Source organism: Passer montanus, unplaced genomic scaffold, assembly GCF_014805655.1.
Source record: "Passer montanus isolate IOZ18808 unplaced genomic scaffold, ASM1480565v1 scaffold93, whole genome shotgun sequence".
In the NCBI taxonomy this organism is placed as follows: Eukaryota; Metazoa; Chordata; class Aves; order Passeriformes; family Passeridae; genus Passer; species Passer montanus.
Window position 1 is genome coordinate 470,729 of NW_024374701.1, and position 21,535 is coordinate 492,263.

Here is a 21,535-nt window from a genome sequence, read left to right on the forward strand (position 1 = left end):
CCTCAGTGAGGCACCTGTGCTCACAGCAGCTGATCCAGGTGTGGAGTTTGGGACTTTGGTTCCTTGGGGCTTTCCTTGAGCTCCTGTTGTGAAACCTTCATTTGCTTCTAAAAGCAGTGAGGTTTTGGTGGTTTTTTTTTTCTCATGATCTTCTCTTTTCCCCCTCTGTTGCCTGAGATAAAGGCTTCTAAATTTGTCCTGTGCTGAAAACGCAGCTAATCCTGATGGACCTGAATTCACATCTCCCCCCCAGAGGAATTGCACTAATTTTTTTCCCTTTGTTCTGCCAGGGGACCTGTCCGTTTCCTAGTGGAAAGAAAAAAAAAAATCACTATTTAGGGCAAGGTTTATATTCCCGAAACCTGTGTTTGTTTGCGAGAAAAGAGGACAGGAGGGAAATAAATGAGAAAAGCATCATGCTGCTTTTTTTTTTTTTTCCTCCTCTCCCGATATTGTTTTTACAGCAGGCAAGTTTTAATTAAAGTGAAGAACTAGGTCGCTTGTGCTGTCCAGAAGATGCTCTGAGGACGTGCTCCTTTCCCACCAGTGCTCATTTGGGAGCCCAGAGCAGCTGGCCCAGCCTGGGGGTGCTGGGAAGGCTCCTTAAAGGGCTGCAGGGACAGGGTGGGCTCTGCAGGAGGGCGTGGGGGTCTCTCCTTCCTGCCCACAGCTCCTGGCGGGGATGGAGGGGTTGGGGAGCCACTCTCAGGGCCGGGCTGGCACCGCGGCGGGGGACGGGCAGCGCTGCGGGGACAGGAGGGGACAGCGCTGCTGAGAGGCAGAGCAGGTGCGAGCGGGCCCTGCTGGGAGCGGCGAGCTGGCAGGAGCCACCTGGGCTTCAGGAGGGGACAAGTGACGGCCTGGGGCAGGAAAACCCCCCGAGAGCCTCCGAGAGCCTCACCGGGGGCTGTCCCTGCTGCGGGACCCGGGAACGCGGCGGATGAAGGGACAGGGACGGGGATGGGGACAGGGATGGGAACAGGGACAGGGACCTGCGGCTCCCGCGGTGCCACCTGAGGAGGGGCGGCACTGTCGGGGGAAGGAGCGGCGGCAGTGCCCGCTCGCCATCGCCGGTGGCAGCGCACGGAGCGCGGGGGGCTCCCCGCGACCCCCGAGCGCCCGGGGCCGTCCCAAGCGGGGCTGAGACCCCCGGGCTGGGGGCTCCGTGCCGGCTCTGAGCGGCCCGGGGGGGCTCCGTGCCGGGGGCCGGGGGTGGCGGGGCAGAGCCGGGGCGGCGGAGCCGGGGCTGCCCGCGGGCACCGGGGAGCGCAGCCCGAGCCCCCCCCCGACGGGAGGCGGGAGCGGGGGTGGGGCCTCCGGTGGCCCCCCCCGTCCCGGGCGGCCCCGGGTCCCCTCCCCGCACGCTGCTGCCGGCGGGACTTCCTGATCCCGCCGCATTGGCCGCAGGTAGCGCAGCCGTGCGGGACGGGGCACGGACAGACGGACAGAGCCCATGCGGACCCTTAGCTGAGCTTCATCCCCCCCCCCCCCCCCCCTCCTCCTCGTCTTCCTCCTCCCTCCCTGCCCGGCTCCCTTCCTGCCCGGCACATGTAAAACTTGTGGGGCTCCGCTCCCGTCGCGCTCCCGGTGCTGCTGGCGGCAGGAGCCGGGCTGGGATCGTCCCCCCGCGGAGCAGAGACCCCTCCTCACCCCTCCCCGGAGCGGGGACCCCCCGGCTCCGCTGGCCCATGCTGGATTTCGGCCCGGGAAGGTGACTGCAGGAGGAAGCGGCGCCGCGCCGGGTCGGGGTAACCATGAATGAGATGTCGAGTTTCCTGCACATCGGGGACATCGTCTCCCTGTACGCCGAGGGCTCCGTCAATGGCTTCATCAGCACCCTGGGGTGAGCGAGGGGCTCCCGGGGCCGCCCCGCGGTGATTCCGGGACGGACGGGACGGGAGCGCGGTGGGAGAAGGAGCCGGGGAGCTGCGGGCGCTCGGCGGGACGGGCAGAGGAGCCGGCCGGGGACAGGCTGTCCTGCCCCGGGTCGTCCCGGACTCCAGCTGCTGTCAGGGGCGGGATGTGACCCTGCAGGGACCCCGGCCAGAAGCTGCTTCCCCCCATTCAGGGGCTGGGGGGGTGAGATGGGTTTGAGCAGCGCTCCAGCTGCTGTCAGGGGCGGCATGTGGCCCTGCAGGGACCCTCAGCCGCGCTTTCCCCCGGCCAGAAGCGGCTTCCCCCCATTCAGGGGCTGGGGGGGTGAGATGGGTTTGAGCAGCGCGGGGGTCGGTGGGGTGAGGACAGGGACATGTGGGGTGACAGCTCGGCCAGCCGGGACCCCTCCTGGGCACGGGGTCATTGCGGGAGGCTGGCACTGCCCTGTCCCCCGGCCATGGACGGCGGTGGCGGCTCCCGCTGTCCCCCTCGGTGTCGCACACGCAGCGGGAATCGCTGCAGGGTCACCAAGCCGGGCTGCCCGTGGCCACCAAGCGCTGCCAGGGGGACAGGACAGTGCCAGCTCCGGGCTGAGGCAGCTGCCTGGACGTGGCAGGACGGGCCGGGGCATCTCTGCCCACCCTCTGTCCCGTGTCACTCCCGTGCCCGGCTGGAGCCGCCCCTGGGCACAGCCAGGCCAGCGATGCCACTCTGCTCCCGGCGGGAATGTTTGCCCGGTGGCACGGGGACAGGGTGGGTGACAAGGAGAGCTCCCACAGGGCCGCCCTGGGGCACGGGTGGGTTTTTCCTTTTCCACACACTCAGGAGCCCAAAGCGTGCCCGCAGCCCGGGGCAGGGGGGATGTGGGGCCGTGCCAGCTCCTGCCCCACGCTGCTGCGTGTAGGAGAGGCTGAGCTCAGGCAGGAATGCTGACTTGGATGGGATTCCTGGGGCAGGAGCTGCCCGGCTCTATAATCTGCGCTGAATGCACTTGCTCCCACATGCCTGTGCCGAAGCGGAGCCGCGCATACCTGCGCCCACACGCGTTCCTCACCCACCCCTGGGCACGCGTGGCACCGGGCTGCTGCCCACCGAGGCTCCCTGCGCCTGGCTGCCCAGAAATGGGGTGCAGGGGTGCTCAGGATCGCCGTGTGTGCAGGCACAGTGCTGGGCAGCAGGTCCTGCAGGTGCAGCCCGTCTGTGCCAGCCCTTCCTGCATCCCCACGGCTGCTTTTGGAGAGGTGGCCTCGGGGCTGTCCCCAGCGCTCCTCCAGCCTCTTGGCAATGGGCTCTGCAGGAGGCTCTGCAGGGACCAGCGCTGGTCGTTGTCCCCAAACACGTCCCAGTGGTTCATTTAGAAATGCGTGCATTGTTCAGAGTTCTGATCCCTTTGCAGCTCTGGCCCTCACACCCCCCTTTTTGCCAGGTGTTTTTCCAGACTCCCTCAGAAGCAGCACAAGAGCAGGGCTTGCTTGGGGAGCCTCTTCTCAGCCCTGCACATCCTCTGCTGGGCAGCCCCACTTTCCAGGCTTCTCTTCCTGCACGTTCTTTCCCCCCTTCCCTCCTAAAATTGTTTTCCCTGGTGCCCTGCGACACGGGAGACCCAACCGCACCTTAAATCACTCCCGCGATAAGGGAGCAGGTGACTCACCGAGAGGGCTCCTCCTGCCCCTGGGACCTTCCTCAGCTCATTTGCAAGGCAAACAGCTCTGCCGGCCCACGCGGCCGCCCTGCGGAAACCTTCCTGACATCCTTCCTCGTGGAGGGGCCGTGGGATCGCCTGGGGTCTGCAGCGGGATCCTCTCTGTGTGGGGTGACACGGAGGTGCTGATCACCGGTGTCACATTGAGGGTGGCTGCTGTGACATCCCCGGGGGTCTCCGGGGTGTGGGGTGGAGGTGAGGGGAGCCCACCCGAGGCTGCTCTGCTCCCCGAATCTCTCTGTCAGGCACAAACCCTCCCTTTCCCCCCCTCTCTGTTTGCTCATGAGCAGGAAAAACATCCCGGGCCGGGCGTGGAGCTCGGGGGGAATGCCAAGATACCCAAACCAGCCCAAACCCCCGGGTCAGCCCAAAACACTGCCCTGGGAAGGCAGAACGGGGCTCAGGGCTGCTCACAGTGACCCTTGTGGGGCTGGGGCATGGGATGGGCAGATTGGAGTGGCCAGAAGAGGTTTTGGGGATGTGGGATTTGCCCTGCAGGATTTTGTGCTGCCCCAACCCTCCAGGGGCTCAGAACGGGCGCTGGCAGAGGGGACGGGTGGGTGACAAACCCAGCTGGGTGCCGGGTGGCTGTTTCAGGTGAAATAACACCTGTCCCTGCGGTTGCAGGTGGATTTCGGGGTGGAGCAGCTCGGGGAGATGCAGTTGGTTAAAGGGTAACTGCAGCTCCGCCGGGTCAGGATGATCCCGTCCCTGCCGGGGGGGAGGAGGAGGAAGAGGAGGAGGAGTCCGAGCCCTCCTGGCACCGGGACAGCACCAAAAAGCTGCATTTTTGTGGCTGCCCCGCTCGCTTTACTCTCTCCTCGCTGGGCAGCGCCCACCCTGCGGTGCCAGCGGGGCTGACCCGGCTCCACGGCCAGCAACGAGCTCTCATCACCCTCCTCTCCCTCCTCCTCCTCCTCCTTTTCCTCACCTCAGGGGTTGCTGGGTTTACTCTTGGGGTTCTCCTGGCTCTGTTGGGGTTTCCCTTCTCTCAGAGCTCCCTGGACCCTGCGTGCCCGAGCCCCCCTTGGCATCATCTGTGCCACATCTGGGAGGGTCTCACCCATCCCAGCGGGCTCCAGCTGGGGGCTGACCCCAGGGAGGGGTCGGGAGGGTCGGGCTGCCCCGGATTTTGGACGAGCTCCTTCCCCCTGACCCCGGGGAAGGCTCTGCCTCGCACGGGGCCAAACGCGCTGGCCCCGGGCCAGGGACTCACTTTGTGCTCGGCTTTTGGAAGCCCCGCTGGAAGCCCCGGGGCTAAGAGCCGGCCAGATGCTCGCCCGAGCCTTGGGGGGCTCATCAGCGCCGGATCCCTCCCCTCCTGCACCCCGGCGGGGGAATTCGGAATGGCAAAATGACATTCCCTGGACGCATCCTGCCTGGCTCAGGATCCTCCTCCCGGTGCTTGGACACCGTTTTCCCATTAAAAGGTGCCCTCGCGCATCCCCGCTGCTCCTTGGGGAGCTTCCCTGGCCCATCCCACCGCGGGAATGCCGGTTCTTAGCGGGAGCGTGTCCCGGCCTCGGCAGCCTCCCAGGTGACTCATGTCCACTCTGTCAGAATCCCTTTTTTTTTAATTTATTTTTTTTTATTTTCAGCAAATTTTTAACGGAGGAATGTTCGCCCAGAGTATCAGTTTAATAAAAAGAACACTCCGCGTTCCTGCCGAGCGTGTAATCCTGGGATTAAAGATGCTGAAAGTGCCTTGAGATCGTTAACTAATTAAGACTTCCAGGCTGGCAGGTCACTGTCTCTAATCGTGCCCGGTGGAGCAGGGGCAGCAGGGCCGAGTGAAGGGAGAGGCTCCCGTGCTGTTTTCTTCAGTGCTGAAAATAAACCCGGCAGGTCAGGGTTTCCTCAGAGACCTCCAGCAGTAAAACTGGAGGATTTGAGGGTTTAAAGTGCCCAGAAGAATGGAGCCTTTCTGCCTCCGTGGGAGCTGGGGATGTGCTGAGGGTCAGGGCTTCGCCCCCTGAGCCCCACCCGTGGGTTGGCGTCCTCAGCCCTCGGTGGTTTTTGCTCCCAGGCACATCCCAAGGGTTTGTTCTGCCCTGGCCCCCCTCAAAATAACAGAACAGAAACCAAAACTGCCCCCGAGTGACACCAGGGCTGGGCTGGGGCTTTGCATGTCCCCTGTGGTGCTGCAGCTGCTCTGGATTTTCCTCTTTCCCTCTTTCCCTGCCCACCCAAGGCTCTGCAACAACCTGGGAATGTCCCTGGCTGCTTCCCTGCTGTCAGAACCCAAGGAAAAGGTGTTTGGATGGCCCCAAACCCCCTGGTTTGCAAAGCCCAGGCAGCCCAGTCTGGCCACAACTCGTGGCTTTGGGGTTTTTCCAACCTTCCAGGTCTTTGCTAATGGTTTTGAAGCTCCTGCTGCCACCAGGCAAATTGCTTTTCTCTCTTTGTGTGAAATGTGAGGCCGTGAGGAGCCCAGGGGTGTCAGAGCCCGGTGCCAGCCCACGCCTCCTCACCAAGGACGCGGCAGCTCGGGGTCCCCGGGGTCCCCATCCGTCAGCAGCGAGGCCAAATTCCTCCCTGCGAGCGAAAGGAATTCTCCCCTCCTCCCGAGAGCGGCTGGGCTGAGGGAAGGGAGCTGGAGCTGCGGGTGGGATGGATCTGCTCAGGTTTTTCCCTTTGTGGAGCAGCGCGTCCATCCCCGGCGATTTTCGGGTTTTTTGGGCGCCGGGGACACCGAGAGTCCCTCGGGGGCGGCGGGGACAGCGCGGGCTCCGCTTTCCTTTGCCACCTCTCGCTGCTCCAGGCTGTCCCCGTCCTCCTGCCCCGGGGACAGAGCTGTCCCACCACGGATTGTCCCTTCAGGGGGGCACTGCAGGCCGTTGTCGCACCTCCCGCAGATGGGGACACGCTTCCCGCTGGCTCTGCCGGGCAGGAGCAGAGCTGCTGCCGCTGCTGCGGCTCCCCGGGGCTGGGCAAAGCGGGCGAGCGGGTACAGCCTGTCGTGCTGGAGCTCCCGGTTCCCTCCGGAGCCCAGCACGCAGCTCCCAGCACAGGGAGCCCCTCGGGCGATGCTCAGCCCCTCTGATCCCCCTGCCGGGCTCTGCTTTGCTGCTCTCCCTAACTCCGAAAGGCAACGTCCCACACACCCCAAAATCAGCCCCCAGCAGCCAAGGCCAAGCCTGAGGGATTTTTTGCTCAACGCTGGGAAAACAGAAGTGGGCAGGGAGGAGACACGGAGCCTTGATCTGATGGGCAGAGCCTGCAGCTCTGATCAGATAATAATTAATAACCGGGTTTGGGGGGCCCTGCCACCTCCATGCACAGCACCTGCACCCTCCGTGTCCCCGTGGGAAGAGTTCCCAGCCAGGGAAGGAGAACTGGTGAATGGAGCTGAACTCCTCCCGTTTCTGCTGGATTGAGGGTGCAACAACAGAGCTCTGTGTGCAGGGGGGAGAGCTGGGCAGGGCAGGGTCCCCCCTGGCACAGCTCACCCTGCAAAGGGCCTGCAGTGACTGCCATGATCCTCCTCTGGTCCTTCACTGCTGTGCCAGCCCTGTGTGCTCGGGACAGGGCATGGAAAACACCCAGGGAAGTGGAAAACACACAGTGGGAACTCACAGAAGGGGGGTTCAGCTCCTGAGGAATGTTTATGGGTGGGAAACAGGAGGTGCAGCATGGATTTGTCCCTCTGGGCCAGGTGATGGTGGCAGAACCACTCTGCCCACTCAGCCCCGCTGCCAGCCCACCGTTCCTGACCCTGCTCCCTCTTCTTGTCCCCTCAGGCTGGTGGACGATCGGTGCGTGGTGGAGCCGGCGGCCGGAGACCTGGACAACCCCCCCAAGAAATTCCGAGGTGAGGCTGGGGCAGCTCCATCACTCCTGGAGCAGCGTCGGGGCCAGCCCTGAGCATCCACAGCAGGGACGGGATGGGATCCATGGGATGGGATCCATGGGATGGGATCCAGGGGATGGGATGGGATGGGATCCATGGGATGGGATGGGATGGGATCCATGGGATGGGATGGGATCCATGGGACGGGATGGGATGGGATGGGATGGGATGGGATCCATGGGATGGGATGGGATCCATGGGATGGGATCAGGGCACAGCTCTGCCCTGTGCTGCACCCACCTGGGAGTTGCTGCCCCAAGCGCCCAGGGTGCTCCACACTCAGGGAAGGGCCCTATCCTGGCAGGACTGGAGTGCCTGGATCACACGGCCAGGGAGTCGAGAGCTGGGAGATGTCCCCAAACCCGTGACTGAGGTGTTGGTTTAGGGCAGCTGCTCCTTTCATCCCCCCATTGTCATTTTATCTCTTTTTTAAAATATCAGCTCCCCACTCTGCCTTGTGCCTCCACCTTTTTCTCAGGGTGGCTTTAACAGCACCCATCCCCCTGACCACCCTCCTTTCCCCCACACCCCAAATTGTCTCAAGACATCAATTCTTCCACTCTCTCAGGATCCCACCAAGCAATGACCTGCCTCTCCACGGGAGTTATTACCATTAATTTATCCACGACTCTAATTAACAACCCATCCAGCATCTCCAGCACCCCCCAGCAGCTCCATCCCCACATTCCACCCAGGGCTGGATGCTCAGCATCCACCCCATCCCTCTGCCTGCCCGTGCACGTGGGTCCAATCTCTTTTCCAGGCGTGGATTCTTTTGGGCTCAGCCCTGCTCCCTATCAGGATATCCAGCTGTTTGTTTTAATGGCCGGAAAGGTAGAGCTCTCCCTGCTCGATAGCCATCGCCTGCAGCGAGGTGGAAACAACGGGCTGGGGCTGCTCCCTGGCCCGGAGGCTGCAGGAGATTTTCGAGCTCTGTCGCCGTCCCCACATCCTGTGGCCGGACCCTGCCCTATCCTGAGCCACACACGGGTCGTGCCGGGGCTTCCCGCTGGGAAAACGGGGCCCTCCCGCCGGGGTCAGCTCCGAAAGGTTCTTTGGAAATGCCAGAACCCACCTGGGAGCTGTTCCTGCCCGGCTCTGCCTCCCAGAGACGCTGCACGCCTCTCAGTTATTTGCTTTTGATTCCTTGTGGTTTCTCCCCCTGCCGAGGCTCTTCCCAGCCCAGCTCAGGCACGGCAGGACAAACTTCCACCCTCCCAGGCAAGGGGACAGCGGGACCCTCAGCTGGGTCACTGCTGTCCCTAGTTCCCAAAGGGGTCACCTGGAGGTTTTACCCTCCAAAGCCTCTCTGGGTGGAAGTTTTGCCCCCAAAACCACTCTAGATAGGAAGTTTGGCCCCCAGACCTCTCTGGATGGGAAGTTTTGTCCCTCAGGCCTCTCTGGATGGGAAGTTTTGCCCTGCAAGTCTCTCTGGATGGAAAGTTTTGTCCCCAAAGCCGCTCTAGATAGGAAGTTTGGCCCCCCAGACCTCTCTGGGTGGGAGGTTTTGCCCCCAAAGCCTCTGAATAGGAAGTTTTGCCCTCCGGGCCTCTCTGAATGGGAAGTTTTACCCCCCAGATCTCTCTGGATGGGAAGTTTTGCCCCACAAGTCTCTCTGGATGGGAAGTTTTGCCCCCCAGGCCTCTCTGGGTGGGATGTTTTGCCCCCAAAGCCTCTGAATAGGAAGTTTTGCCCCCCAAATCTCTCTGGATGGGAAGTTTTACCTCTCTGGTGGGAGGTTTTGCCCCCCTGACTCTGGGTCCTGGCAGGTCAGCCGCACATTACCCTCTGGGCCCTGCTGGTGCAGGAGCTCCCTCCACCTCCCCTCTTTTCCACCCCAATCCATTTTCAGAAATCTGGCGGTACCAAAGCCTCCAGCTCCCAACACAAGCCGTGCTGGAGATTTTCTGCACACAACCCCCGCCGTGCCTCAGTTTCCCTCCTCACAAAGCTGGGCTCAGCACTGAGCCACACTCTGAGCCAGGCCTTGCATTTGCAGCCATTTCAGAGTCGCTGAGCTGGGATTTTTTATTTTTTTTTTACCTCCCCTTGGCTTCTCCTTCCCAGCATCACCTTTCCCAGCAGCTCCCATTAATTCCCCATTCACGGAGCCCCGTGCAGGTGCTCGGGGGAGGCTGCCCCGGCCCCGAGGGCTGCTCTGGCTGCCTGGCACGGGATGTGCCGCTGGCAAACGGGGCTGGGAAACGAGATGTGAAAGCTGGCCCTGCCCCAGCAGCCCCGGCCGGTGAGAACCGCGCTCGGCGCGGCCCCAGCGGCACTCCCAGGTAAATAAATACACACTTGGGCCCGCCGCCAGCCAGGGAAGGGACTTTTGTTTTTGGTTTTTTTGGGGTTTTTTAAATTTTATTTTTTGTCTCTGAACTTTCTGGGCTGCTATTTCAGGCATAATTAGGGCGATTGAGGCTGCAGAGCCCTTCCTGCCCTCGCCCTGCGCAGCCTCCAGCCCGGGAAGGGGGCTGGGAGATGTGAGGGCCTCGTTGTCTCCAGACATCTGCTCTCCTGCTTCAGCTCCCCAGGCCTGGCCCTGGATGTCTGCGCTTCCCGCCCACCATCCTGGGGGAAAACAGGCAAATCGGGGCGATCTGCAGTGCAGGGAGGCTTTGGAGGAGCTGGGATGCATCCTGTGCATCCTTCAGGATCTTGAAATAGAGCTGCTGACGCGGGGGTTTCGGGAGCGGGCGCTCGCAGCATCCAGCACTGGTGATCCAGGTCACGGAGGGACGGGCATGTGTGCCCCGGTGGCACGGCCACCACAGGCTCCTGCCACAGCTTCTGCAGGCTCAGGGTGTCCCCTGGGTGACAAGGGACGTGGAGGTGGCTGCTGGTGTCCCAGCCTCCCTCCTGCCGGGTTCCTCTCCCCGTTTGGTGCAGCTGGGCTCCATCAGAGCTCCTTCTCCCCCCCGAAGCTTTCCTTCCCGACCAGCACAGCCATTTCCGATGGGAACACTTCTAATCACGAGTCCAAGAAGTGCAGTAATTCCTGGACTCATTATTTATCCTGATTTAAAGCCGACCCAGCCGCCAGCACACGCTGACGTGACCTCCACCAGTCCCCGCCGTGCTCCCTCGCTCACGGGGGGACCACACTCCCTTCCAGGACTGTCCCTGCCCCTCGGTGACACTGGCCCTGTTGGGGACACCCCGGTGGCGGCTGCAGCCTCATCAGGCTCTGCTCTGTTCCCAGATTGCCTGTTCAAAGTGTGTCCCATGAACCGCTACTCTGCCCAGAAGCAGTACTGGAAGGCCAAGCAAACCAAGCAGGACAAGGACAAGATCGCCGACGTGGTGCTGCTGCAGAAGCTCCAGGTGAGCAGGAGCCAGGAGCCCAGAGCTGGCAGTGCCCACGAGCTGGCTGGGTGATGGCATCCAGACCTCCGGTGAGGCTGGTTTGGGATGAGAAGGGATTTCCAGCTGTGTTTTCCCCCTTTGTCCCCTGCCCAGCCATTGCTGTGTCACCCTCCTGATGTTTCTTGTGCAGAGGTGATGTGGCAGAGGAGCTCTGTGAGCACAGCCCTGCACCCTGGGGCACCCCAGGACACCCCAGGATACCCTTCAGCACCCCAGGGCACCCCTCACCACCTCAGGACAGTCCTCAACACCCCAGAGCACACTTCAGCATTTCGGGACACCCAGGGCACCCCAGAGCACCTTTCAGCACCTCAGGGCACCCCTCAGCACCCCAGAACACTCCAGGACACCCCTTAGCACTTCAGGACACCCCAGGGCACTCCAGGATACCCTTCAGTACCCCAGGACACCCCTCAGCACCTCAGGACACCCTTCAGCACCCCAGGGCACCCCTCAGCACCCCAGGGCGCCCCTCAGCACCTCAGGACACCCCTCAGCAACCCAGGACACCCCAGGGCACCCCAGGACACCCCTCAGCACCCCAGGACACCCCTCAGCACCTCAGGACACCCCTCAGCAACCCAGGACCCCCCAGGGCCCCCCAGGGCACCCCTCAGCACCCCAGGACACCCCTCAGCACCCCAGGACACCCCAGGGCACTTCAGGACACCCTTCAGCACCCCAGGGCACCCCTCAGCACCCCAGGGCGCCCCTCAGCACCCCAGGACACCCCTCAGCACCTCAGGACACCCCTCAGCACCCCAGGGCACCCCTCAGCACCCCGGGACACCCATGCAGGAGGGAGCCCTGCTTCCAGGACTTGCTCCAGAGGGCTGGGGAAGGGAAAGGCTCCCGTTGGCTTCCCCCAGCCTTGGCCAGGGCCCACATCAAACATTGCACAACGGCCTGAGGCAGCTGGCGAGGCCCCGCCGATGATTCATAAAAGCGAGGCTGGGGAGAGATTTCACTAAATCATCTCATCGGGCCTCCAGCCCAGCCCCAGCCCCGCCATCCCCAGCTCTGCCTCGGGCAGGGGGGGCTGAGCAGTGCCAGGACGGGCTGTCCTGCCCTGGAGGTGCCAGGGCAGGGTCAGTGCCCGCCCCGTGCCCAGCCCTGCGCGGTCACGGGCACACAGAGCCCCCATTTTCCTGCTGCCCTTGTAACGCCACAGCTGTCCTGGCCACGAGTGGCCCCAGAGGCTCATTTCTGAGCCTGATTGATTGCACCTTGGTTAGGGCTTGTCTTAAAGAGATTCTGCCATTTCCTGGCTCCTTGCTGCTGCTCCTGGTGTTTCCCTTCGCGGCCGGGGCTCAGCCCAGCCCAGCCGAGCTCTGCAGGCACCGGGCTGCAGGGAGGATGAGAAACAGCCTGGGAACATCCCCCAGCCCACGGGGATGATTCCTGAGGGGAGAGCAGCCAGGTCTGGGCTGGGGGAGCCCTGCCTGCAGTGCCTTTCTGACCTCATGCCCCTCACTGCTGTGCTTCAGTGGGTTTAAACTCTGTTTTCTTGGCCTAAAGCAGCTCAGACAGGCTGGAGAAGCTTTCCAGCCCCTCTGCTGGTGTCCCCCAGTGCCCCCCGATCCCTTGTGGGCATCCCTGACACCCCATCCCTGGGTTTGGGGACAGACCCTCCCTATGCAGGGGACATCAGCCCCAGGAACTCAAGAGCTTGGGGCAGCCAGTGCCAGTGCCACCCCCCCGGCTGCTGGCTCGGATCTGGGGGGAGATTTAGGATATTTGGGGGGCTGGATCTCCCATCAGAGCCGTGTTGCTCCCTGGGGTTGTTGTTAAACTCCCAGAGCAGCACCAGTGCGGGATTTCTTGGAGCGGGTTTGTTCTCCTGATGGCAGCAGCCACCACTGCAGGGTGGTGAGGGTGACCCTGGGTGGCACCCAGAGCTCTGTGGGCATGGAGGGGTCACCCTGGGTGGCACCCAGAGCTCTGTGGGCACATTCAGAGCCCTCACCTCCTTGGGCACTCAGGACCTGCAGCCCCATCCTCCCTCCCAGTGCCAAGCCGTGATTCCAGATGTTTCCCAACTCCTCTGCCCTCAGGAGAAAGGGGTGGGAGAAGGATGGGAAAGGGCAGAGGCTCTCCCAGCTCCATCCCTCGCTGTTTTCCACCTTCCCATCTCAATTTTGGGGGATCCCTGGGCTGGAGCTGCCCGGGCCATGCCCAGCCTGGCGCCGGGGCTGTCGGCGCTCCCTTGCCATTCCCAGATTTGCTGTGGGAGCAAGTTCCTGCCTCTCTCCTGGGGATGTGTCAACATCCCGTCACTGCTCCCACTGCCAGAGCCAGCGAGTGGAAAATCTCTGTGGTTTTGGAGAGGGGCTGCTGAGCCTTCACTCCTGGGGACACATCCTGCAGCAGCAGGTCCAGGCCTGCTCCATCTCTGGGCACGGCACCGCTGGCACGCCGCCTTTGGCTGCTTGGCTTTGGTGCTGCCAACAGCCCCCAGTGCACAAATCCCCTCTTTTGGGTGTTTGACCCCCATCCCCAGCCTGAACCCAGCACCCTTGTTTGGTGTTATGCCAAAAGCTGCTGTCCCAGGGGAATTTTGGTGCCATTTTGTCCCTGTCCTAGTTTTTAAAGTCCTGGATTTAAAGCCCTCATGGCCTGCCTAGGGTTGGTCAAGGTCAGACCTTGGCCCTGGGCTGAGCTCGTGGGTGCTCCCTGCTGTGGCCTGGGGGACAGAGGGGGGCTGACCCTGCTCCCAGCCCGTCCCACCCTTCCCAAAGCCAAGGCTGTGAGTGACCCTGCTGGGATTTGCTCCTGGGGAGGGAGGAGGCTGCTGCTCCACCCTCAGCCCTTCTCCCTTTGGAGCAGCACGCGGCCCAGATGGAGCAGAAGCAGAACGAGACGGAGAACAAGAAGGTGCACGGGGACGTGGTGAAGTACGGGAGCGTCATCCAGGTACGGGGGCAGCGGGGATCCAGCACGGGTCCAATGCTAGTCCAACATGGGTCCAACATGGATCCAGCACAGGTCCAGCACAGATCCAGCATGGATCCAGCAAGGGTCCAACATGGATCCAATGCTAGTCCGACATGGATCCAACGGGAATCCTGCATGGATCCAGCACAGATCCAGCATGGGTCCAGCACGGGTCCAACACGGGTCCAGCATGGGTCCAACAGGAATCCAGCACAGATCCAGCACGGGTCCAGCACGGGTCCAACACGGATCCAGCACGGGTCCAGCACAGGTCCAACATGGATCCAACATGAATCCATCACATATCCAACACAAATCCAACACAGATCCAATATGAATCCAGCACGGGTCCAACATGGATCCAGCAAAGGTCCAGCACAGGTTCAGCACAGGTCCAACAGAGATCCAGCATGGATCCAGCACAGATCCAGCACAGGTCCAATGTGGATCCAATGTTAGTTCAACACAGGCCCAGCACAGATCCAGCACGGGTCCAGCACAGATCCAGCACAGATCCAGCACGGGTCCAGCACATCTGGGAAGGGGCTGGTGGTGCCTTGAGGGCTGCACTTCTCATCTCTCCCACCCTTGTCTCCTCCAGCTGCTGCACATGAAGAGCAACAAGTACCTGACGGTGAACAAGCGTCTGCCGGCGCTGCTGGAGAAGAACGCCATGCGGGTGACCCTGGATGCCACCGGCAACGAGGGCTCCTGGCTCTTCATCCAGCCCTTCTGGAAGCTCAGGAGCAACGGGGACAACGTGAGCGTGGGGCCCAGCAGTCCCTGAAGGGGTGTGCAGAGAGCTCTGTGCCTGGGCTGGGCTCCACCCCGAGGTCTCATCCTCGCTGCCCTTTTCCCATTTTGCTCCCCAGGTAGTCGTGGGAGACAAAGTCATCCTGAACCCCGTGAACGCCGGGCAGCCGCTGCACGCCAGCAACTACGAGCTGGCTGACAATGCTGGCTGCAAGGAGGTACAGGAGGGGCTGGGCCTTTTTTCCTTCTTTTTTCTTTTTTTTTCTCTGTCCTGGGGTCGTGACCGCGCTCTCTTGCTCTGTAGGTGAACTCGGTCAATTGTAACACCAGCTGGAAAATCAACCTGTTCATGCAGTTCTGCGACCACATGGAGGAAGTGCTGAAGGGGGTAAGGAAGGAGCTTTGGCTGCATGGACCCGACAGGCTCTGAGGGACAGGACGTGTGAGCAGCCACCTGGCTCTGTGACAAGGGCACAAAAGAGCTCCTGCCTTGAGGGCTGTAATTCCGGCTTGAATTCCTCACCTGGAGAACAGCACAGTGAGGCGGAGTGGGATATTTTAGGATCTGCTGGCAGCAGAGAGCTGAGGGCACAAATTACCAACCTCAGGGTGTTAAATTGACTTTTGGGGACAACCCCACGCAGTGCCAGCAGTGGCTTCTTGTGTGGGGACAATTCCAGCTGCTCAGCCGTGCAGCAGGGTGGCTGTTGCCTGGGAAAGGAACTTTCCCTGCTGAGCCATTGTTCGGGGCTGAGGTCCTCCAGGAAGCAGCTGGATGGATGTGGATTGTTAGGATCTTACAGCCCTTCATCCCCAGGCACTGTGCTTGTCCCAGCTTCCCACATCCTCCTTCCCAGAGTGTTAATGCCTTAAACACATCCAGGAGTGGAGCCTCTGCCTGCTCCAGGGCTGGAAAGTGATGGATTCACATCCCTTTATCCCCTGGGGGTGGAAGCAGAGGGTCACTGCAGGGTTAAAGGCAGTGATGGCAACGCAGGGTGCCTGTGCCCATCCCCTGGGCTCACAGGAGCATTTGAACTACCTGGGGCAGGTTTCAGCAGAGCTCCAGGAGGCTGAGTGGGAAGAGGTGACAGTGCCCTGTGGTCCCCAGGGTCCCACCATCCTGCCATGCAGGTGGGAGCTGTGTCCAGGAGGAATCCTGTCCCCTTTGCAGCATGAGGGGTCACAAGAGGAGATGCATTGCAGGACAGTCATGGAGAAATTTCTCCACTGGCTGAGTGTTTAAACATAGGAACAGGCTCCCCAGGACAGTCACCTTCCCTGGGAGTGTTCCAAAATGAGTAAACCAACACTTCAGGACACAGTTTGGTGGGCATGGTGGTGAAAGATTGGATTTCATGATCTTGAAAATACAGTTTGGTGGGCATGGTGGTGAAAGATTGGATTTCATGACCTTGGAGGTCTTTTCCAACCTGAAAGGCTCCAGGATTCTTTGACCCTGGGCCTCACGCCTGTGTCCTGGTGCAGGGGGATGTGGTGAGGCTGTTCCACGCCGAGCAGGAGAAGTTCCTCACCTGTGATGAGTACAAGGGCAAGCTGCACGTCTTCCTGCGCACCACCCTGCGCCAGTCGGCCACCTCGGCCACCAGCTCCAACGCCCTGTGGGAGGTGGAGGTGAGCAGGGAGGGCATGCAGGGCGTGTTTGGGCTGTCCCAGGCCCTGCTGCGCTGGGCTGAGCCCTCCCCTGCCTCTCCCAGGTGGTTCACCACGACCCGTGCCGCGGGGGAGCCGGGCACTGGAATGGCTTGTACCGCTTCAAGCACCTCGCCACGGGCAACTACCTGGCAGCAGAGGTAAGGGGGTGGCAGAGGGGTGCAGGAACGTGCCCTGGGGCTGTGGCACCCCTTGCAAAGGCAGTGCCCACCTCGGGCAGCCCAGCGTTTCCTCTGGTCCTCTCCGGTTTGCTCTGGGAGCCCTTGTGACACCTCCTTGCTGGCAGGAGGTGTTGGCACCTGACCATCATCATTTATCTGGTTTAGGACCAAAGTTTCCCCCTTGAAATCCCCCAGTGGAGGGGTTTACTTGCTCAGATGGCTGGGTTTGGTTCCTTTTCTGGCCCAGGGGAACAGCAGGGGGTGTCTGGGGTGTTTCTGTGCTCAGCCCATGCCAAGGGACTGACTGGCACAGCCTGGTGTGCTGGAAGTGGGATGTGACTCATCCTGCCGTCCTTGCCTGGCAGAGGGTGGGGGCAGAATCTGGGTCTGGAGGCACCATCTGCCAGGTTTTTCTTCTCCTTTTTAAGGCCAGCTCAAGGCCTCCTGATAGAGGCACGATTGCTGCACTTGGGTACTGGGGTGTGTCTGGCACTGCCAGGGCAGCAGGGACCTCCTGGGGATGCTCCCAAACTCCCAGGACCCTTCCCTCACTGCAGGATGGAAACCAGCAAACACTGGGGCTCTGAAATGGGTGCTGCAAACCCAAAGACACTCTGTTAACACTTGAAGACAAAAGATCTCAGGCTGAGCCCATCCTGGGCTGGTGCTGCTCACTGGGAGCTCAGCCTGGAGCCTCCAGGGAGTTCTTGATGCCACACAGAGCCCAGGTTGGCTCCCCTGAGCTCCCCCATCCTCCTCCCAGGGCTGGGACACCGTGCACTGGGCACAGGTCACATCCTCCAGCCCCACCCGGGCAGGTTTTCCCTCTGATGTGTTCAGGGAAGGCAGGGATAGGGATCACACACCATCCCCAGGGGTTTGGAGGGACCGAGCAGGAGGACTGACAGCTGCTTTTCATCTCCCTCTTTAACTTTTCAGGAAAACCCAAGTTATAAAGGAGACGTGGCTGAGCCCAAAGCAGCGCCCACGGTGAGCAGAGCTGCTGCTGCTGCTGCCCCAACCATGCCAGCTCTCAGCCAGGGCCTGAAAGCAGGGAAATGCCCCAAAACAGAGCCCTCTGAGGGGACTACAGCCGAGTTTGTCCCACTGTGCCAGCCCAGCACCCCCTGCCCTGCACTCAGAGCAGCATCCTGCCTGTGAGGGGGCCCTGCCAAAACCTCCCAGAGGGGTCCCAGTGCATGTTGGCTCCCCAGGCCACAGGGAAATGCTTGGGAGATGAGGGAGCTGGATGTTCAGGGGGGTTTTTCTGTGCTGTTGGTGAGGTTTGGATCGGGGGAGCCTCGTAGCTCAGGTGCATCCACGCCGCTTGCGCTCCGCTCGTGCGAGGCTCGGCCCCAGCAAAGCTTCTGCTGCATCCCCTCGATGCCATGGGGGGCAGGAGACCCCCGAGCCGGGCTCAGAGACCCCCTCCCCACCGTGCAGGGCGGCAGCAGCCGTGCCAGCCGCAGGAACACCGGGGAGAAGATCAAGTACAGGCTGGTGGCCGTGCCCCACGGCAACGACATCGCCTCCCTCTTCGAGCTGGACCCCACCACGCTGCAGAAGACTGATTCCTTCGTCCCACGGTACGGCAGCAGGCTCAGGGTGAGGGAGAGGCTGAGTGCTGAGGGAAGGGCAGCGCTGGCGTGTCCCCGTGGGGGTCACCCAGCAGGACGTTGTGCTGTTGGCAGGAACTCCTATGTGAGGCTGCGCCACCTCTGCACCAACACCTGGATCCAGAGCACCAACGTGCCCATCGACATCGATGAGGAGAGGCCCATCCGCCTCATGGTGCGGCCCTGCTCCCTCCTCCCTCCTCCCTCCTCCCTCCCTGGGCTTCTTCCCTGCTCCCTGGGAGCTCTCAGGCTGCTCCTTCCCTCCCAGCACCCAGGGATAAAACACCCGGGATGATCCAAAGGGGTGGGTGGACACCAGCCTGGAGCCCACCCCAGTCAGCCAAAGCCCACTCCAGCCCCTCTGATGGGGACAAAGTGGGACACTGATGTCAGCAGGGCTGGTGGCAGATGGTGGGGACACACCTGGCATGGCCCTGTCTGTGTGATGCTGCTTCTCTGTTGCTTCCCAGCTGGGCACGTGCCCCACCAAAGAGGACAAAGAAGCTTTTGCCATCGTCTCCGTGCCCGTGTCCGAGATCCGGGACCTGGACTTTGCCAACGACGCCAGCTCCATGCTGGCCAACGTGGTGGAGAAGATGAACGAGGGTTTCCTCAGCCAGAACGACCGGAGGTAAAAGGCCCCTGGGAGATGGGGCCGTGCTGGGCTCCTCCAAGGGCTCCCCAGCAGGACGGGGCCCCTGCCTGATGCTGGTGCCAGCGCTGCCCTTGCTTCCCTGCCCACAACCCCAATCCACGCCTGCTTCTCCCAGAAGCCTGGCGAGGAAACCAGATAACGGCACAGCCCCGCTCTGGCCCCTCCTAGAAAAATATCCTAGAAAAATATCCCAGAAAAATATCCTAGAAAAATATCCGAGGGGCTGGGAGATGGCCCCACGATAGGGGCAGCCGCCTTAGTCACTGTATTATTTTTAGGTGGGTGGGTTCTTGGTGCTTCCTGAGCAAACACAGATCCCTGTGGGACAGAGCGAGCGGCTTCCGCCCTGCCAGCCTGGCCCACGGGGGTGACCACAGGGGCAGAGGCGTTAAATGCAGAATCCCTGGTGTTAGCCACAAGCAAAGCCCCCCAGACACTCACCCTGGCACGTACGGGAGCCATAGGGGCTGCAGATCCAGCCACTGACCTCCTCAGGGAGTGCAGGATCAGCCAGCAGCTCCCCTGGCAGGTTTCTGAGGCTCTTTGGTCCCCAAAACCCACCAGCACCACTGCAGGGACCTGAGTCTGGGCAGTGAGCAGCCCCCAGCCCACTCACCCCATGTCCCTTTGCAGGTTCGTGATCCAGCTGCTGGAGGACTTGGTGTTTTTTGTCAGTGATGTCCCCAACAATGGCCAGAACGTGCTGGACATCGTGGTGACCAAGCCCAACCGGGAGCGGCAGAAGCTGATGCGGGAGCAGAACATCCTGAAGCAGGTGGGTGGCCCTGGGGCCCTGCATCCCAGCAAGGCTGGGACGTGTCCCGTGGAGATGTCCTGTCCTGCTCAGGGCCACTCTGGGGGCCAGAGGGATGGAAAACACCACGGGGGAGGGTCTGGCCTCCAGCCCATGCCATGGTGCCCAGCCGTGCACAGGGAGCTGGTGTGGAGCAGGACTCAGCCTGATCTCTGCTTTTGGGCAGATCTTTGGGATCCTGAAGGCCCCTTTCAAGGACAAGGGCGGGGAAGGGCCCCTGGTGAGGCTGGAAGAGCTGTCGGACCAGAAGAACGCTCCCTACCAATACATGTTCCGCCTGTGCTACCGCGTGCTCCGGCATTCCCAGGAGGATTACCGCAAGAACCAGGTGGGTGGTAATCCTGGGGGGTGACTGGGGGGTGACTCCCCCTCCCCGTGGAGCCTCGGGGTGGCAGGGGGACATCGCTCACACCCCATCTGCCCGCTGCAGGAGCACATCGCCAAGCAGTTCGGAATGATGCAGTCCCAGATCGGCTACGACATCCTGGCCGAGGACACCATCACGGCCCTGCTGCACAACAACCGCAAGCTGCTGGAGAAGCACATCACCAAGACCGAGGTGGAGACCTTCGTCAGCCTGGTGCGCAAGAACCGCGAGCCACGGTGCGTGGGGGGCTCCGCGGGGTGAGAGGGCGACGGGAGCCGCGGGGAGCCCCCCTCTGATGGCAGAGCTGCCTCTCCCCCGGCAGGTTTTTGGATTATCTCTCGGATCTCTGCGTGTCCAACCACATCGCCATCCCCGTCACGCAGGAGCTGATCTGCAAGTGCGTGCTGGACTCCAAGAACAGCGACATCCTCATCAAAACTGAGTGAGTGGCTGAGGGAGAGGTTTTCCACGTCAGGGGTTTGTTGTGAGTTGTTGTCAGGCACCCACCAAAGCCTCTCACTCTGCAGCTGGAGAGAGGAGAGAAAAATTATTGAAGGGTTCATTGGTTGGGATAAGAACCAGGAGAAATTTCTCATCAAATACAATCACAGGTGAAACAGGCTCTAGTTAGGGGTATGAATTAAGTTTATTCTTAACTAAATCAGAGCAGGATAATGAGAAGTTAAATAAAACCCTTACACCTTTTCCCCACCCTACAAGAAACCCACCACAGGATGGGCCTGGTCCCACTGAAGCTCCATCACCTCTTGAGGTGCAGCCCCTCCATCCATCTCCAGATTTCCCCTTTCCTGTCCCAGGCTGAGGCCAGTGAAGGAGATGTCCCAGACCCACGAGTACCTGAGCATTGAGTACTCAGAGGAGGAGGTCTGGCTCACCTGGACGGACAAGAACAACGACCACCACGAGAAAAGCATCCGGCAGCTGGCACAGGAGGCCCGGGCTGGCAATGCCCACGATGAAAACGTCCTCAGCTACTACAGGTGATGCTCCTGTGGCACCTCCTCTCCAGGTGAGGCTGTGAGGGATGCACGGCCTCACTCCCTCTCCCCCTCACCCCTGGGCAGGTACCAGCTGAAGCTCTTTGCCCGCATGTGCCTGGACCGCCAGTACCTGGCCATCAAGGAGATCTCCCAGCAGCTGGGGGTGGACCTGATCTTCCTGTGCATGGCAGATGAGATGCTGCCCTTCGACCTGCGCGCCTCCTTCTGCCACCTCATGCTGCACGTGCACGTGGACAGGGACCCCCAGGAGCTGGTGATGCCCGTGAAGTTTGCACGGCTCTGGACGGAGATCCCCACAGCCATCACCATCAAAGAGTGAGACACGCCAGGGCTTGGGATGGCTCTGAGGGCCAGGGCAGGACAGGGGGTGGCAGATGCCGTGGAAGGGGAGTGTTTGTGGAGTGACCTGGGTGGGTTTGAGCCCTCAGAAGGAAGTGGGCTCCATGTGTCACAGCATCACTGCTGGTCATGGTGGCTCAGGCACCGACTGGACAGCTCTCCTGCCAGCTGGGTGTGAGTACACCCGCTGTCCCCAGCTCACCCCCACGTGTCCCCTTGCAGCTACGACTCCAACCTCAACGTCTCCCGTGATGACAAGAAGAACAAGTTTGCCAGCACCATGGAGTTTGTGGAAGACTATCTCAACAACGTGGTGAGCGAGGCCGTGCCCTTCGCCAATGAGGAGAAGAACAAGCTCACCTTCGAGGTGCGGCACCTTGCAGGGTGTGACACAGTCTGGTGCC

General features: G+C 61.5%; 1 protein-coding gene across 2 annotated transcripts in view; it reads left to right on the top strand.

The window, feature by feature from the left end:
* Positions 1-1,254: 1,254 nt before the first annotated feature.
* ITPR3 (inositol 1,4,5-trisphosphate receptor type 3) overlaps positions 1,255-21,535 on the top strand; it is a 38,948-nt gene continuing 18,667 nt past the window's right edge. The window contains exons 1-20 of one of the 2 annotated variants that reach the window (XR_005626172.1): positions 1,255-1,843; positions 7,318-7,388; positions 10,633-10,754; positions 13,623-13,709; positions 14,332-14,490; positions 14,603-14,701; positions 14,788-14,871; positions 15,972-16,118; positions 16,202-16,297; positions 17,258-17,308; positions 17,762-17,904; positions 18,010-18,109; positions 18,405-18,565; positions 19,223-19,364; positions 19,570-19,731; positions 19,834-20,006; positions 20,093-20,212; positions 20,589-20,771; positions 20,856-21,107; positions 21,354-21,498. Coding sequence is in view for 1 of the 2 variants with exons in the window: in XM_039695800.1 (XP_039551734.1) it covers positions 1,755-1,843; positions 7,318-7,388; positions 10,633-10,754; positions 13,623-13,709; positions 14,332-14,490; positions 14,603-14,701; positions 14,788-14,871; positions 15,972-16,118; positions 16,202-16,297; positions 17,258-17,308; positions 17,762-17,904; positions 18,010-18,109; positions 18,405-18,565; positions 19,223-19,364; positions 19,570-19,731; positions 19,834-20,006; positions 20,093-20,212; positions 20,589-20,771; positions 20,856-21,107; positions 21,354-21,498 (2,586 nt within the window). In the remaining variant the exon portion in view is untranslated. The remainder of the gene's footprint in view (positions 1,844-7,317; positions 7,389-10,632; positions 10,755-13,622; positions 13,710-14,331; positions 14,491-14,602; positions 14,702-14,787; positions 14,872-15,971; positions 16,119-16,201; positions 16,298-17,257; positions 17,309-17,761; positions 17,905-18,009; positions 18,110-18,404; positions 18,566-19,222; positions 19,365-19,569; positions 19,732-19,833; positions 20,007-20,092; positions 20,213-20,588; positions 20,772-20,855; positions 21,108-21,353; positions 21,499-21,535) is intronic. The other variant, XM_039695800.1, reaches the window with a different exon arrangement.